The 17,800-nt window shown below is 43.7% G+C and overlaps 1 protein-coding gene across 3 annotated transcripts in view; it reads left to right on the forward strand.

Annotated features, from left to right (window-relative positions):
- The first annotated feature begins 13,820 nt into the window (after nt 1-13,820).
- The window catches only part of PPP2R2D (protein phosphatase 2 regulatory subunit Bdelta), a 47,532-nt gene continuing 43,552 nt past the window's right edge, over nt 13,821-17,800 (forward strand). Inside the window, exons 1-2 of one of the 3 annotated variants that reach the window (XM_083364765.1) lie at nt 13,821-14,434; nt 14,663-14,758. In XM_083364765.1, coding sequence (XP_083220891.1) covers nt 14,428-14,434; nt 14,663-14,758 — 103 coding nt within the window. In that variant the 5' untranslated portion in view covers nt 13,821-14,427. The remainder of the gene's footprint in view (nt 14,435-14,662; nt 14,759-17,800) is intronic. The other 2 variants (XM_083364762.1, XM_083364763.1) reach the window with 2 other exon arrangements.

Genomic DNA, 17,800 nt, shown 5'->3' on the forward strand with positions numbered 1-17,800 from the left:
TTATGTATCCAAGTAATCTGCATAGCAACAGCCACCAGGGGGCATTGGCCTGGACAGTTTTGGCGGGAAACCTAGTTTCAGCGGGAAACCTAGGGCCAACCCCATTGGCTGGTCACCTACCTGGCTGGGTATTTAAGGAGGCCAGGGAGCCCTTGTTCTGGCAGTACGCTACCACCACCACCCCAATAAAGAGCTGAACACGTACTCCGGCTGGCGTCTCTTCCTTGCGTCGCACCCACTACATCACAATACTGACTTTGGAAGGATAGAAGGCTGAGTCAATCTTGAGCCCCATCAGGATCAGACTGCAGGCTGTGGGCAGTTAGCTTGCCATACAGCTAGACCTCGACTTACGGCCAGAATTGACCCCAAAATTTCTGTTGCTAAGTGAAATGTTTGTTGAGTGAATTTTCCCCCATTTCACGACCTTTCTTGCTAATAACACGGTCGTTAAAAGAATCTGGTTTCCCCATTGACTTTGCTGCTCAGAAAGTTGCCGAAGCTGATCATATGACTCCGGGACACTGCAAATGTCATAAGTGTGAGTAAGTTGCCAAGCATCTGAATTCTGATCGTGTGGACACAGGGATACTGCAAAGGTCACAGGTGTGAAAAATGGTCATAAGTCCCTTTTTTCAGGGCCGTTGTAACTTCAAATGGTTACTAAATGAACTCTTGTAAGTCGAGGACTGGTTGTACCGCATTCTAACTATGCTGGCTGGGGAATTCTGGGAGTTGAAGTCCACAAGTCTTACAGTTGCCAGGTTTGGCATCTCTTGTGATATAGAATCATTCAAGGTGATTTGGGGTGCATTTGTGTGGGTTATGTATGAAGCTGGGAGAAACTTGCCTTTTAGAGACCTCCTATTTCCATTCCCACCATTAGTTGGGGGTGAGGGGAAAGAAATTTACAAATTAAAGGAGAAAAACTAGCTATTTTGCTGCCAAGTAGAACACCCCTTAAAGTCAGTAATTTCCAAAGCTGTCATCACCAAAAGGAAGCCAATAAGATTATGTTTCCAGATTCTTTACCTAGTTTTTAAAGCTTTTGTAGGCTACCCGTTTTGACCTTCAAAGAGGATTTTTTTTTCTCTCTACTATAGGCATCTTATACATACACCTGTGAATTCTAATAACAACCAGATGATTCTAGAAGTGAGTGAATCATTGTGTCAAATCTTCAAATGCCTCCCATTTTCCTTCCAGCTGATATTCATTCTTTCACTTTAAGGTCGTACATTAAGTCCTTCCCATGCCTTTTCTCATTATTTTCTCCACATCTTTTCTTCCTATAATTAAATTTTCTTAGTAAGCTTTCCAAGATCTGTGTTTTCTGTTAGTATTACCTCTTCAAAATCCTAAACCTCTCTAGCTTGAATCTGCTAATACCCAACCTATCTTCAGAATATAAAATCCAAAGGAAGCTGCTAAGTCAAGAACTAAAAGATTATCTGTCTTGTCTGTCTATGCCAGGGGTAGGCAACCTTGGTTCTTTTATGACTCATGGACTTCAACTCCCAGAATTCCTAAGCCAGCCATGCTGGCTCAGGAATTCTGGGAGTTGAAGTCCATGAGACTTAAAAGAGCCAAGGTTGCCTACCCGTGGTCTATGCCTTAATCAAAGGGACTACTTGGGACAGTGAGTATTTTGATTCTCATACACATAAAGTCAAATTATATTCAGTAAAGATTACAGGAAATATTTTTTCCCATAACATGAAGTAAATTATGTTCAGAGAGTGAGTGATTGGTCCATAGTCGAAGTAATATGTAGGAAACTAGGAATTTTGAAAATGATTCACTTTAATAAAGCATAAATAATAATAGAGAAAACATAAAAATAAAAGCAAAAGAGTCTTACTACACCCAAGGCCAGAGATAAGAGCTGTAACATAAAAGCTTCTCGCTACAGCAGAGGTGAAAAATGTATTCATATAGATATATGCTAAATCTTTTTTGGGTAAGCACCCTTTTATTTTGAAGAGAGAATAAAACAGAAAGAATGTTAAGTTTTTTGGGAGAAACCAAGATTTCTAGAAACATTCCTTTTGCACTCTGGACTGTTCGCTGGCTTAGTATGACAGAATATGTTTTCATTTCGATAATAAGAAGTTACTCATTCTATTCTTCTTCATTTCAGGATCTGAGCAGTCAAATCAGGCCTGCTTATTCCTTCTCTTCCTCAAGCAAAGGAAGGAGTGTGTGAGAGGTTTTTTTTAGCATAATAATCAGAGATAGTCAAGCTGCTGTCAATCACTGTGACAAAAGGCCCTGCTGAAGAGATTGACAGCAGCAGGATGTAACTTGAAAACTAGAATTACCAGTTATTCAGTATCTCAGATTTAGAATTGTTTTTGGTAGCGTTTTTCCCCCCACATTAAATACCAGGACATTCTAGAGCATTTTCAGGGCTATAAAATTTCTAGCCAGAAATTTTAAGCAAAAAACTGCAAGAAATGAACAACAGCAGCAAACTTAACAGATTTCTCTTTTGCTAAAATACCTGCTGAATCAACTGTTTACTTGAAGACATCACTGAAGATAGCATATAAGTAGTCCTCAACTTATGACCATTGTTTAATGACCATTTGGTGTTATGACAGTCTTGGATAGGTTGTTTTACAAACCATAAAGCACTTCCAGACTTTGTAAAATGTCACACCACGCCCTCCTGTGGTCACATGACTGCATTTGAGTTGCTTGGCAACTGGTCACATTTACCACTGGTTGCAGCATCCCAGGATCACATAACTGTGATTTGCAACTTTTTTTACTCGTTTCTGGTATTTTGTGTTAGTTTCCAACAAAATATGCCTACTTAGGAAATTGGAGTTGGATTTATGAATTCAGGTAGTCCTCGACTTACAACAGTTCATTTAGAGACCGTTCAAAGTTACAACAGCACTGGAAAAAGTGACTTATGACCATTTTTCATACTTATGACCGTTGCAGCATGCCAATGATCACATGATTTACATTTTAGAGATCAAGTGCCCAAACTGCAACCCAAAACCCACTTATGTATTGTCAGGTGCCAGGGGGCATGGCCCATTGGGTGGGTGTGGCCCATTGGGTGGGTGTGGCCCATTGGGTGGGCATGGCTGCAGTGGTAAGGGCAGACTGGGTAGGACTAAAGTTCAATCAATCAATTCCAAATTTGTGAATCTTCCCCCCCCCCCCCCGCAATAAGTTGAAATTGATTGATTCATTGATTGAAACTTTTTTTCTCCACATGGCAGTGGAGGCCTAAAGCGAAAAGGTTTTATAAAACCCAGCTGAAGGCCTAGGACTGTGGCAACAGTGCATGTGCCCACAGAGAGGGCTCTGCATGCCACCTGTGGCACACGTGGCATAGGTTCGCCACCACAGGTATATAGCATCATACCACGAATTTCCACATTATTTTAAAATCTGTGATCGATACTGAATTGAAATAAGCTCTAATTTCCCCAAAATTTACTTCTTTATGGGGAAAAAAACCCAATTACTATTTTCGTGTCTTTCCTCTTGTAATTGCTCTGCAAAGTGATTTCTGTTTTTCTAGCTCATTTTCAAGTTCTTTGTATTTTCTTTAACCTTCTGTTGGTGTTAGTTTTGCTATAGAATGGTCAAAAGTTGCAGTTTTACTCTTCTGTATTACTCTTGTATCATTTTGCAGCACCTTCAGTGTCCCCTGCTTCCATTATCTTGAAAAACAAATCCAATGAATTTCTTTGTGAAATCTCCCCATGGAGGCTGTAAATCACTAAATAAATACAGGAATCATTTTTTCCCCCAGTAAAACCTCCACAGGTGAAACAGAAAGACTCTAATTATTAGTGATGATTGATTTTTAATTAAATCATTCTTGAGCTCAGCAAATGTACACTTTCATACTGACTCAGAACTTGGGAAGTCTGATATAGTAAGCTTACAAAGCACTGTGCAGAATCAGCAAAATGAGTAACCATAGGCCCACTCCAGCTGTGAACTAAGAGTATGTAGGAATTAGACAAAGATCATTACGAAGCAACTTTAACCAATTGTGGAAATACATTTATCTGAAATACAACATACCTGGGACTCTGCCTTTTCGGCATATTGGAATTAGGTCATCAGCTAGAAAACAAGTCAAGTACTTGGTAAATCTCAGAGAAGGTGTGGCCCTCCAAATAAACAACTCATGAGGTCAATAACCTTGCCAAAAGCTTATTCACCTCAACTTTGCCAAAATGGTTATTAAACCTTTCCAAATATCACCTACTTTAGAAATGATAGATCAAATCACTCACAGAAATTTTCAGTTTCTAAATTTATCAGCCGCTTTTGTTGCTGTTGTTGTTCTGCCTATGTCACCTTACTAGTTCGGTGGTCAGAACTATTATTATAGTTCCAGAGTCCTGATTTCTTATTAGATTTCAGCTCTCTTTCCTTTGGGTTTCTCCCTATCCACCCATCTTTGAGTCAACACCGAACAATGCCATGCCTAAAACTTGCCAATCCCTATGTTTGAATTATTGCCAAATTGCATTATTGTATCTGGATTTCCAAATGAGGCAGTCATTATAGGTAAAGTGGCTGATTTCTCCACTGGCTGTGCTGCTCTCTCTCTTCAGTGCATCAGTAGCTTCTAAAGAAAACATCCACCCCTGGGTGCGCTGAATCGTCAATGGGCGGACTGAGTCTGGCTTTTCTTGTCTGGATAATCTGACCTTCCTTGCATACTATATTTGAGCATCTATAAAAGTAAAGGTTCCCCCGCACATGCGTGCTAGTCGTTTCCGACTCTAGGGGCCGGTGCTCATCTCCATTTCAAAGCCAAAGAGCCAGGGTTTGTCCGAGGACGTCTCCGTGGTCATGTGGCCGACATGACTAGATGCCAAAGGCGCACGGAACGCTGTTACCTTCCCACCATAGTGGTCCCTATTTTTCTACTTGTATTTTTATGTGCTTTCGAACTGCTAGGTTGGCAGAAGCTGGGACGAGTAACAGGCGCTCACTCTGCTACGCGGCACTCAGGATTCGACCCGCCAAACTGCCGACCTTCTGATCGACAAGCTCAGCGTCCTAACCCACTGAGCCACCACGTCCCTTATTTGAGCATCTACCTTCCCTTTAATCCTACTAATTTTCTGTAGCGTGTTCAACACTGACAAGTCGCAAACAACCACGTCTGTTTATTTGGAGCAATGGGGGCGATTTAAATTTACCAAAACAAGGAAAGTAGCAAAGAGACATCTGGTTCACCATCCCTTATTATTTTATGGTAAATTTGGCAGTACTGGGCTTTTAAAACAGCTTGCACCAGCAAAAGTACAGGACCCTGATCACTTCCCACAGGCATGAAGACATGATATAATTCTCTATCTGGTTCCAACCCATTGGGAGGGCAACTTTTGCCCACTGCTTTGTGCTACATATCAAAAGTAGTGTCTTTCCGAATGGCACAAAACGATTGTGTCCAGTTGGCTCCGTGTGCTTCATTTCATTGCAAAAAAAGCACTCTTGCTTCTCTGATTTTCACAGTTCACCTGTGGGGGTAGCATACAATTTAATATAGCATGTGAATAAACAAGTAACTGATACCTATTGTTCTCATGAACATCAGTTATACCCAACAGCTTTAAGTAGTAGTATATTTTCCAAGACTCTTAAGATCTTTTCACATAAAATAAGCTATGAGATTTTATGAAATAACCTCATATTCAAGATACAACAGCCATAATATTTTGAGAAAGCCCTTATTATACCAAGGAAACTCCAAATATACTACATCCCTATAGCATATACAGTATGTTGCTGGGATGCTCAACAAAGATCTTTTAAATGACACTGAATTATAAGCAAAAATTTAAACAGCAGTACAGAAGACTTACAGCATACCTGATCATTTTAATGCCAGCCATCACCCTGGAAAAAAAAAAGATTTGGTTTAGTTGGAAAATTCTTTTAAAATTGTTGTGCGTCTAGCTGCCCTCATCGCGTCCGCAGATAATAGCCCGGCCGCCCTGTTTAGGGTGATTCACTCCCTTCTTAATCAGGAGGTGAGGGAGGAGCCCTTGCAGGGTCGGGCCGAGGAGTTTAGTCATCATCTGACGGACAAAATCGCTCAGATCCGGGCCGGTTTGGACTCTGACTGGGCAGAGTCTGACGTGGAGGAATCGGACGGTCTTGAGCATGTTATCTGGACTGAGTTTGAAACTGTTTCCCCTGATGATGTGGACAGGATTATGGGGAGGCTGAGCTCCACCACCTGTTTACTGGACCCGTGTCCCTCCTGGCTGAATTTATGCAGCTCAGGAGGAGACACGAAGCTGGTTCCAGGCAGTAATATCTGCCTCTTTGAGTGAGGGTGTCTTCCCCGCCACTTTGAAGGAGGTGGTGGTGAGGCCCCTTCTCAAGAAGCCTGCCCTGGACCCAGCGATTTTAAATACCGGTAATTATCGTCCGGTCTCCAACCTTCGCTTTTTGGCGAAGGTTGTTGAGAGTGTGGTGGCGCATCAGCTTCCTCTGTTCCTGGAGGAAACTGATTACCTTGACCCGTACCAATCGGGCTTCAGGCCCGGGTACAGCACGGAGATGGCATTGGTCACGCTGGTGAATGATCTCTGGCGGGCTCGGGACAGGGGTTGTTCCTCTGTCCTAGTCCTATTAGATCTCTCAGCGGCTTTTGATACCATCGACCATGGTATCCTACTGCGGCGTCTCAGGGGGTTGGGAGTGGGAGGCACCATTTTACAGTGGTTCTCCTCCTATCTCCTGGGCCGCTCGCAGTCGGTGTTGACGGGAGGGCAGAGATCCGCCCCGAGGACTCTTGTTTGTGGATTTCCTCAGGGGTCAGTTCTCTCTCCCCTCCTGTTCAACATCTATATGAAGCCGCTGGACGAGATCATTCGTGGTTTCGGGGTATCATCAGTATGCTGATGATACCCAACTTTTTTTCTCCACCCCGAACCAACCTAGCGATGCCCTCACCATGATGTCCCATCGCCCGGATGCAGTCCGGGTCTGGATGGGGAGAAACAGGCTTCGTCTCAATCCTGCCAAGACTGAGTGGCTGTGCGTACCGGCATCTTGGGTTAACCAGTCTATTCCACCTTTAATGATGGGGGGTGAGGTGTTACCCCCTGTTGATAGGGCTCGCAACTTGGGCATCCTCCTGGATTCACGGCTCAGTTTTGAAGATCATATAGGAGCCGTGACCAGGGGGGCCTTTGCCCAGGTTCGCCTGGTGCACCAGTTGCGGCCCTATCTGGACCGAGATGCCCTACGCACAGTCACTCATGCGCTCATGACCTCCCAGTTGGACTACTGCAATGCTCTCTACATGGGGCTGCCCATGAGGACCACTCGGAGGCTTCAGCTGGTGCAGAATGCAGCCGCGCAAGTTGTGATGGGGGTTTCCCGATACTCCCATGTAACACCTCTGCTCCGCAAGCTGCATTGGCTTCCGGTTGCCCTCCGGGTGAGATTCAAGGTGCTGGTGATGACCTATAAAGCCCTAAATGGCTTGGGTCCGGGATATTTGAGGGAACACCTGCTGCTGGCATCAAGCTCCCTTCGTCCTGTGCGCTCCCACAGGGAGGGCCTTCTCAGGGTACCGCCGGCAAAAGATTGCCGGCGGGTAACACCCAGGGGGAGGGCCTTCTCTGTGGGTGCACCTGCCCTTTGGAACCAGCTGCCCGTAGAGCTCAGGACTGTCCCTGACCTTTGTTCATTCCGCCGGGACCTGAAGACCTGGCTCTTCGAGCTTTCCGGCCAGGACTGAGAATTTTAATTTTAATTTTATTTTAATTGGGTTTTAATTGGAGTTTAATAGGGGTTTTATTTTATTCAAGGACTAAATTTAATTATTTTAATTGTTCTTAACTTTTGTAATTTGTATTATTTTAAATTCCTTGTGAACCGCCCTGAGTCCTACGGGAGAAGGGCGGTATATAAGTCCAATAAACATAAACATAAACATAAACCATCTCATAACCTTTGAAGAATTCCTGGTAACAATTAGTCAGTAATGATGTGCTTACCCTTTATCTACTGTAGTGAGACAACTATATCGAATCTTGTAATTTGTCTTATACAAAATGTTGTATTAGCGGTGGGTTGATATACAGAGCTTTGGCATAACAATAAATATATGTTATACAGCCACCATTATATAAGCCTTACCACTAGCGAAAGGAAGGCAAAGCCTGGGGCAGTTTCACACAGGCTATTTATACCAGTGTGACAGCAAGCAGAGAAAATTGGGGTTTGATTTTATGCTTGCACCTACCTATCAGTGTACAGGAGACAATTCTCCTCTACAATAATACATTATATTTTAAACATGAGCTCATTCTATCACATTCATGTACATTTTATTACCCCTGAGACACTATTAAAAATGTCCCAATCCAAGCAGGTCTATGATATACTAATGAATATCATTTTCACCAAACATCAAGGGTTATCCTTTATTACATTAAAAGTAATGGTCCTGATATATAAGAATACATCGTAAATATATCTCCTCTCTGTTCTTTCTACCATAAGGCATTTCACTAGGACTAGAAGTACTAACTATTATGTGATTTTAGAAGGTAAAAGCGCAACACTTTTACAGAAAAGTGCTATGGTTTAAATCCATTTGAGAGCTATAACATCTGAGCCACCTGATTAGCCTTAATACTTTTGAACAAGCATAGGTTCTTTATACATGCTCTGGAGATTTATTCTTACTTTACTAATATCTCCCTAAAGCACATAATTTAAAATAATATGATCTGCGTTAAATCGCATTGTTTTCAAATATAGTTGATTTGCTTAAGTTACAGCAAGAGTGGGAAACTGTAGTCCTGTCACACACACCCAAGGTCATGCTGATTATGGCTGATGAGAATAAAAACACAGTGACAACTGGAAGCCAACACATATCTAACCCTAGGCTACAATCTCGGCCTAATCAGCCTCCTATAGTTCTTAAAAAGGTAAAGGTTCCCCTGCACATGCGTGCTAGTCATTTCCAACTCTAGGGGCCGGTGCTCATCTCCATTTCAAAGCCGAAGAGCCAGCACTTGTCCGAGGACGTCTCCGTTGTCATGTGGCCGACATGACTAGACACCAAAGGCATTACCTTCCCACCGTAGTGGTCCCTATTTTTCTACTTGCATTTTTACGTGCTTTCGAACTGCTAGGTTGGCAGAAGCTGGAACAAGTAACAGGTGCTCACTCTGTTACGCAGCACTCAGGATTCGACCTGCCAAACTGCCGACCATCTGATCGACAAGTTCAGCATCCTAACCCACTGCGTCCCTTTTCCTATAGTTCTTAGGGCACCGAAAATATATTTTCAGGACATACTGAAGCACAGTAAAGGAACTCATGTTTTAGCCTAGTAGCATTGTGCACATTTAGTCCATGAGGTTCATTTATGGTTCAACATGTTGTGCAAAACCAGAAAATTAGGTTGCTTAAACCTTGGGTGTGGTATAGAAACATGTTCCTAATGTACCTATGAGTTCCATTTCAGATGGCATCCTGGAAAATAGAGTATTAATTCAAACAGGAAACTACCTCCCACTTTTTTTAACAAATAACTCAAGGCAGCTAACATACCTAATACTTCTGCCTCCTATTTTCTCCACAACAACAATCCTGTGTGGTAGGTTGGGCTGAGAGAGACTAACCCAGTCACCCAAAGGGGCTTTCATGGTGGGATTAGAACTCTAGAGTTCCAAGTGTCTCTTCTACTGTACTTTACAATTTTGCTTTTGCCTAATGCACTTCCCTCTACCCAAAATTAATTGCTGATTTTGCAACTATAAAGACTGTAAAGAGGGGGGTGGGAATTGTGATCTTCCTCACAGCATCACTCAATACTAGCTGGGACTAATGGGTGTTATATCAGCCATATCAAGATGGACTTAGTTCTTCAGCCTTGCTTTGTTCTCTCTTAATCAGGAACCATCAAGCGTTATACAAGTAAAAAGCAGGTCTAAGTTATAGCTGGGACGTGTTTTTAAAATGAGGAATAACACTAATCTTCATCCCTTTGCTTTTTTATTCAAGATGTCATCCCACACCTATGACTAATTTATTAAAAATACTATTTTATCTTGATTCCAAACTGCAGAGCTTATTGGCATAACATCTGGTCTACTTTTCTTTTCATTGGTGATAGAACTTAGTTGACCTTGAAAAAGCTAAGGTATAATCATCATCTTAAGGGTTGTTTTCTAAATACCTTGCAACAGTTCAAATGTTGAAATAAGGAGGCGGGCATACTGAAGGTGGTGGAGGCTGGGGTTTGGAAATCCATACTTAGCTTCTGATTATCTCTTTACCAATAGAATTAGCCCCACTAATTGCTAGTGGACATCATCAACATGAAAGAAAACTTCAGAGGAAAATCTTTAAATGGATTATCTCCTGCCTATTGACTTTAGGATAATAGGATATAGTCAGATTAAAACTGCCATAAAGGAATACAAAATGAACAGAGACTGCTCAGAGGCCCAAATTTTTTTAAGACTGAAAGTTTATAATAGTATCTGCTTTCTAGCTAACATTTTTTGGGGGGAGTGGTGGGGAAACGAGTCAGTCTTGACTCCAGATACAATTGCCCATACAGTTTTTTTAGCAGCATTTTTCACAAGCAGTTAACCCTTGCCTTCTTTCTAGGGTGAGAGAGAGTGACAGGCTGAAAGTCAACCATCTGGTTTTGTGCTTAAGGCAGGATTAGAATTATTGTTTCCTATAAACACTACACCAAACTGGCTGCAAAGGGGCCTGAACATCAATGCATTTTAATGCCTACTTCTGAACAAGGACTGTTCCATTACCCACAGTGCAGCTATGTTCTTTGAAGGAGCAGATAAAATACACTGGAAATCTGATAGCCAGGAAGCATGAATTGGGCCAGAAATGCTTGATATTTCAATTTTGATAGTTCCTGGATATTTGGATTTATAGTTTAAAACCTAAGTAAGGTGTAGCTATTACTTTAACCTGTTTAAATATTACTTTAGGGCTTTGATTAGGCTAATAAATGTTATGAGCCCAGATCAGATGGTCAGGATGTTATCAGAATGGATAACCACTGTATGACCTGCCAGTACATTCTATAGCCGTAGTGGCGAACCTATGACATGTGTGCCACAGGTGGCACACAGAGCCCTCTCTGTGGGCACACGCGCTATTGCTCCAGTCCTAGGCTTCAGCTGGGTTTTATAAAACCTTTTCACTTTAGGCCTCCACTGCCGTGTGGGGGGAAAAAAGGTTCAATCAATCAATCAGTTTCAACTTCTCATGGGAAAAAAAAGATCTCAAAAAGTTGGAACTGATTGATTGAACTTTTTAGTCCCACCCAGTCTTCCGTTACCACCACAGCCACGCCCACACAATGGGCCATGCCCACCCAATTGGCCACACCCACCCGGCACCCAATGATACATAAGTGGGTTTTGGGTTACAGTTTGGACACTTGGCCTCTAAAAGGTTCTCCATCACTGTTCTATAGTGTACTGGAGTCTGGGAAGAAACCTCAAGACTGACCACGGAAGCGCTACAAAGATGCTATGAAAGAAACCCTAAGCCAGTGTGACAAACCTCTGGTGAGCCCTATGCTATCTTCATTGGCTTTGAAGACAGGCAGTACCAAATTCCTAACAGTGAAGACTATTAACCTGTGGAACAGCTTGCCTTCAGAAATCGTGGGTGCTCCATCACTGGAGGTTTTAAAGAAGAGACTGGACAGTTACTTGTCTGAGATATTATAGGTTCTCCTCCTTGAGCGGGGGACTGGACTAAAAGACCTCCAACGTCTCTTCCAACTCTATTTTATTCTATTCTATTCTAATTAAAAATATTGATAGAAACCCATGAGGGGCATAACAGTATAATACTCACAATTACTACAACAATGGACTTTCAGTGTGCCCACTATGCTAGGCTCTGCCTTTCCAGACTGGGCCTGCAAAGGGACCTCCTTTCTCCACATATGAACTGCACAACAATGTGTGTCCTTCAAACCCGAAGGACTAACATATATTTTAGAGTTACAGACCTATTTATATAGAGTTCTTAGTTTTATACAGCTATAGACCTACCTAGTTGTAACAGTTTTATCAGCTTTAAGCACATGGCTATTTTATAGTAAAATATAAATTTAATAAGTCTATGAACATTCAGTACTAACTAATTTTAGTTACAGATCTTAATCTCAAGATATTTCTGGTAAAGACATTATGTAGATTCTTGTAGTTACTTCACAAATCTTAACCTCAGATGTTGTTGTTAGTTGCGAAGTCGTGTCCGACCCATCGCGACCCTATGGACGACGTTCCTCCAGGCCTTCCTGTCCTCTACCATCTTCTGGAGTCCATTTAAGCTCACGCCTACTGCTTCAGTGACTCCATCCAGCCACCTCATTCTCTGTCGTCCCCTTCTTCTCTTGCCCTCAATCTTTCCCAGCATTAGGCTCTTCTCCAGTGAGTCCTTCCTTTTCATTAGGTGGCCAAAGTATTTGAGTTTTAGCTTCAGGATCTGGCCTTCTAAAGAGCAGTCAGGGTTGATCTCCTCTAGGACTGACCGGTTTGATCGCCTTGCAGTCCAAGGGACTCGCAGGAGTCTTCTCCAGCACCATAGTTCAAAGGCTTCAATTCTTTGGCGCTCAGCCTTTCTTATGGTCCAACTTTCACTGCCATTCATTGCAACTGAGAAGACCATAGCCTTGACTATACGCACTTTTGTTAACCTCAGATACCTTATAACAAATGCATACCGGGTTATTTAGAATGTGTATTTATAATACAGAAATATAACTTTCTGATTATTATTTTTTATTTACAGCTTATGCTGCTCAAACCCTCAAGCAAGACCGATTGAAATGTCTATGCACTTGGATCCTAGAATACAATGGCAAAGCACTTCTGAACAATGTCGCCAAGAAACCGCATGGACTTGTCCGCAAAAGACAATTTGAAGACACACGAAAAAGATTTGTAAGTAATGTAAAAAAAAATGCTGCAAAACCGTTTCATATTATTGCCCAGAAAAACCACACGGATGCAGCCATGTAATCCCCAAGAGGTAGGTAAAATGAGGACCCAGATTGTTGGGGGCAATTAAGCTGACTTTGTAATAATGCCGCTTGGGGTGTGTGTGTGAAAGCCCTAATAAGCAGGCATATACATAGAATGAAGGCTACTGCTAAGCTTGTAAGCCGCCCTGAGTCTTCGGAGAAGGGCGGGATATAAATGGAATTACAATAAATTAAAAAAATAAATAAGAGCGGTGGCATTTGGGTTTAAAGGAGCACTTTTTTTTTAAGCCTGAAAAAGATCTTGTATTTTGCTTGTTGCTAAAAAAAAAAAAGGCAGCCTCAGCAGATGGCAGCACCTGGCAAACTTTTAGTCTCCGAAACTGAGCAAAATCAGAGCTGCTTAAGCTTGGATGCTGGAAGAGGTCCAGGGAATCACAAGGCTCTAGGCCAGCGTTTCCCAACCTTAGGAACTTGAAGATGCGTGGACTTCAACTCCCAGAATTCCCCAGCCAGCATAGCTGGCTGGGGAATTCTGGGAGTTGAAGTCCACGCATCTTCAAGTTCCTAAGGTTGGGAAACGCTGCTCTAGGCTAGGCTGGGAAGTTGGGGAAGGAAGCATCCAGGAAGGCAGCGATGGCCAAGAAGCGTTACCAAGGAGAGAGGCTCACGGAGGTACTCGGAGTCGACTATCTAATAAAGGCCATCCTGCAGCTGCGGGTGAAGGGATTTCGCTCCCTCCAGCAGTCCCGCAGTTTTAAAAGCCGAAGCCCCGGGTTGAACGTGCAATAGGAAAGAGGGGGCGGGGAAAGCGCGGCCCACCCGCAACAGCAGAAAAGCCTCCAGGCTTCCGACGGCAATCGAAAAATTGTGCGAGCTCTAGGGGGCGGGGCCAAAGGTTAGCCCCGCCCACCCCAAGTCCCGTCGACTCCTGGCGGGCGAGATTTGCCGGGCGCGTGAAGTCGGGCTTTCCTCCAGGCTCGCGGCAAGGCAGGCGCCCGCCCGAACTCCCCCTTCTGTGGCTCCGCGGGAAGCCGCCTCAACCCGCGCCACGGCGACGCTGGCAGCCTCGGCCTCAAAGCCCTGACCTCTCTTTCGCCCGCCCGCCCGTCAGCCAGCCAGCCAGGCCGGCGTGAAACTTGCGGAGCTTCATCCCGCGCGGCCCGTGTGGTCCTTTCCCGGCGGCCGGCGGAGGCTGGCAGGAGGATGACGTCACCGGATCAGGCTGACCGGCAATGGGCGCCATTTTGAAACCCCCGAACCTCCGGCGGCGTCGGCGCTGGCTGTGGCGGCAGCCGCAGCAGCAGCTCCTCCAGCAGCGGCGGCGGAGGCGCTTGTAGCGGCTTTTCCACCCGTCCCGGTTGATTCTTCTTCCGTTTTGCCGGCTTTTGCAGCCGGCGGTCTCCGCCAGGCACACGCCGCGCAACATGGCAGGTAAGGGGCACCACGCGTGGTGGCGGCGGCATTGGCGGCCGTCCTTGCCTCGGGCGGGCGGAGGCAGGCCCGGGGCTCGCAGGTGGCCTTGGGAGGGTCCGAGCGGAGTCTGGGCGACCCCCGCGGTGATGGCCTGGGCCTGGCCGGCTTGCGGGCCTCTTCGGCGGCCGGAGAGGCCGAGAGGCTCGGGCAGGCTCGGTCCGTGCTCACGGCGCTTTCCATCTCCAGCAGGGGTGGCCGGAGGCGTCGGCGTCGGCGTCGGCAACGATTTCCAGTGGTGCTTCTCCCAGGTGAAGGGAGCGATCGACGAGGACGTGGCGGAAGGTAAGTAAATGCGGCGTCGCCAATAACCCTGGCGCCTGCCAGGCCGTCCCAGGCCGGCCTTTGGTTTTTTCTCTCTCCCTTCTCCTCCCTCCGTCCCAGGCTCTTCTCCACCTCCCCGCAGGTGGCATCTTCGGGGCGGCCCTTTGGCTTTTCCGGCAGGTGGCTGAAATAGGTTTGTTGTTTTTTTTGCCTCCGTTTCTTTCCGAGTAGAATGCTTGTTTTTTTTCCCCTCCCCATTCCCAGGCGATACTTCAACCTTCGGAGATGGTTTAAGTCCAGGACCACATGATGGGGTGGGTGGGAATGTGCCTTATTTCTTCAGCAAGCGAAGAGACGGTGCCGCTTCGCTAGCACTGATGTTACCTAGTTGGGGGTAACGAAACGTCTGCAAGAAAAGCTCAAGAGAGCATCAAGGATCCCCTCGTGTCAGCCTTGAACTATAAATATTCTCCTTTATTATTACTATGCTGCTTGGCGGTGGCAGCCAGTGTTGGGTGCGGAGCTGTAGGAAGTCGTAGCCTTTTCTGAGTGGGTGCCTTCATGGTGAATGCAGCATGATTTATACCAGGGGTCTTCAAACTCGGCCCTTTTACGACTTGCGGACATCAACTCCCAGAATTCCTCAGCCAGCGTGCCTGGCTGAGGAATTCTGGGAGTTGAAGTCCGTAAGTCGTAAAAGGGCCGAGTTTGAAGACCCCTGATTTATACAATCCTAGCTGCAATAAGAACTATGTCCAGAGAGATTTGCAGGCTTTTTGGAACTCCCATTTTTCTGAAGAGCCTAAACGGGGAGGGATTATGAGAGATGCTGTCCAGTAGCCTCGGCCACTTGAAGCCTTTGCAAACTTTTTATCAATCTGTCAATACAGGAGTGCCTGCTTATTTTTGTATAATTCTTTCCCCATACCTCCGGTCCATGGGAAAAGAGTAGGGATGGATGCAGGGTCTGACTTGAGTTGCTGCCATCTCTCTACAAAAAAGCTTTTTTATGTTCTGGAGAAATGACACTAGTATTGGAAAGAAAGAAGAATGCAGGAGTGATTAGAATAGCTGTCAGTATTTCCTGGTTTTAATTGATAATGCAGCTCTTTGGTTTTAATGTAATGATTAAAACATGAGACTCTTTCTGGCAATGCAAAATTTTTACTCTTAGTACGTTGATTAAGCTGAATCATTTTGTAGCAACAATAACCTTTACCTGCATTATTAATTTAGCCTCTAACATATGCGAGAGACATAATTAACTAAATTCATTGAGATTTATTACCTGGCAAATTTACTTAGAATAGCAGGCAAAATTACTGCTTCAGGTTCTCAACTGCTGATTATCTTTCTTTGCATCACTTCTTGGAACTATGATTGTTCAAGTTATCTTTGATATACTCAAATGTACTTTTGAAAACAGGTATCTTTATACTAACTAAAAGATGTTAATTTTAATTTACTTGTGCTTTGCTGAAGTTTAGAACTATTCCAGGAAAAGAGGGGAGAGAATAATATAGGGTGTGGTCTAGATGAAGTACTGAAACAGCTTTAAATACTAACAATGAAAATAGTGTCCTTTTCAGAATACTATATCTGATTTTTTCAAATAGAATTGAATTCTTTTGTATTTTATAAACAAGTCTGTAGATAAGGGGTTTTCATACTTTGTTGAACACATGTTTTGCAAAAGTGACAAGTAATCCAAGAAACAGTTTATTTGAGCAATGCTTCTTTTCTCACTTTATGCATAATTTAAAAGCCCTTTTCTATGAATCATTAGGGTGTGCATATTGCAGTTTGTAACATGATGGTAAGTGTAGAAGAACTGAGAGCTTCATAGGAAAGAAAGTAATACTGCATTCTTATACATGTATTGTTTTTAGACACCACAATGACGTTTGATAGCCTTCACACAGTTCTGTAATTGAATGGCAGACAGCCATGTAATGCTAGTAACAAGCTGTCTACATGCTTTCCTATTGAGCATAGCTAATACTTATGTAGAGAGTAGTATTTGGAGTTCTATTTATAGAGGGGAAAAATAGCCCCACTCATATTTGTTCATTTCCCGCTATGTTGCGTAAGAAGTTGGAATTATATGTATAAGCACCTAGTCTTATCATTGTAGTAGGAATCCGTACTATTAAGAAGGTTAAGTGCTGTTGCCTTTTCTGTAATACTGGGGCCACAGAACTTGTTCTCTACTTGTTCTTAGCATTTAAAGGAACAGTCTAGCCCAGAGGCCCCCAACCTTTTGAGCACCAAGGAGCAGTGCTGTGGCGAAAGGTTTTTCCATGTTCCAGAGGGGGTGTGGGTTCGCATGCTGCCTGCATCCCGGAGATGGGGCTTTGCTTGTTTGTGCGGACTGGTTGCTGGCATGTTGCGGACTGGTGCCGGTCCACGGACCAGGGGTCTAACCTACTGAAAGATACTGGGTCAGAATTTTGAAGCTTTTTTGTTCCCCCCAAAAGTTTACATATATTTTTGATTTATGGGCACCAACTATGCATTAAATGATAATATGTTGTAATGTAGACTGTCTTTATGGTATTTCAAAATGTAACTTGCACGTTGCTTTTGGTGGTGATTATGTAATTTTGAGGGAATATATTAAAAGCGATTGGTGCTACTATATACTATATTAAACTTAGGTTCGTGTGTGGTGACTTTTGCTTACACATCTGTGGAGCAATAGACCTGCTTTCAGAATTTACAGAGGTGCAGTTAAAAGAGGCAAGCTGCAACTTGCAGTAAGACATGCCATTTGAACAAAAATGGTCTGTTGTGCATTTAATCGAATGATGCTTTGATCCTAAAATGTTCATATTTGAAAATATACAGTACAGGTAGTCCTTGACTTACAACAGTTCATTTAGTGACCATTCAAAGTTACAGTGGCACTGAAAAAAATGACTTATGACCATTTTCCCACAGTTACAACTTTTGTAACCTCCCTATGGTCATGTGATTAAAATTCAGATGCTTGGCAACTGGTTAATACTTATGACCATTGCTGTGTCCCAAGGACATGTGATCATCTTTTGCAACCTTTTGACA

This window comes from Vipera ursinii (genome assembly GCF_947247035.1).
Source record: "Vipera ursinii genome assembly, chromosome: 5".
In the NCBI taxonomy this organism is placed as follows: domain Eukaryota; kingdom Metazoa; phylum Chordata; class Lepidosauria; order Squamata; family Viperidae; genus Vipera; species Vipera ursinii.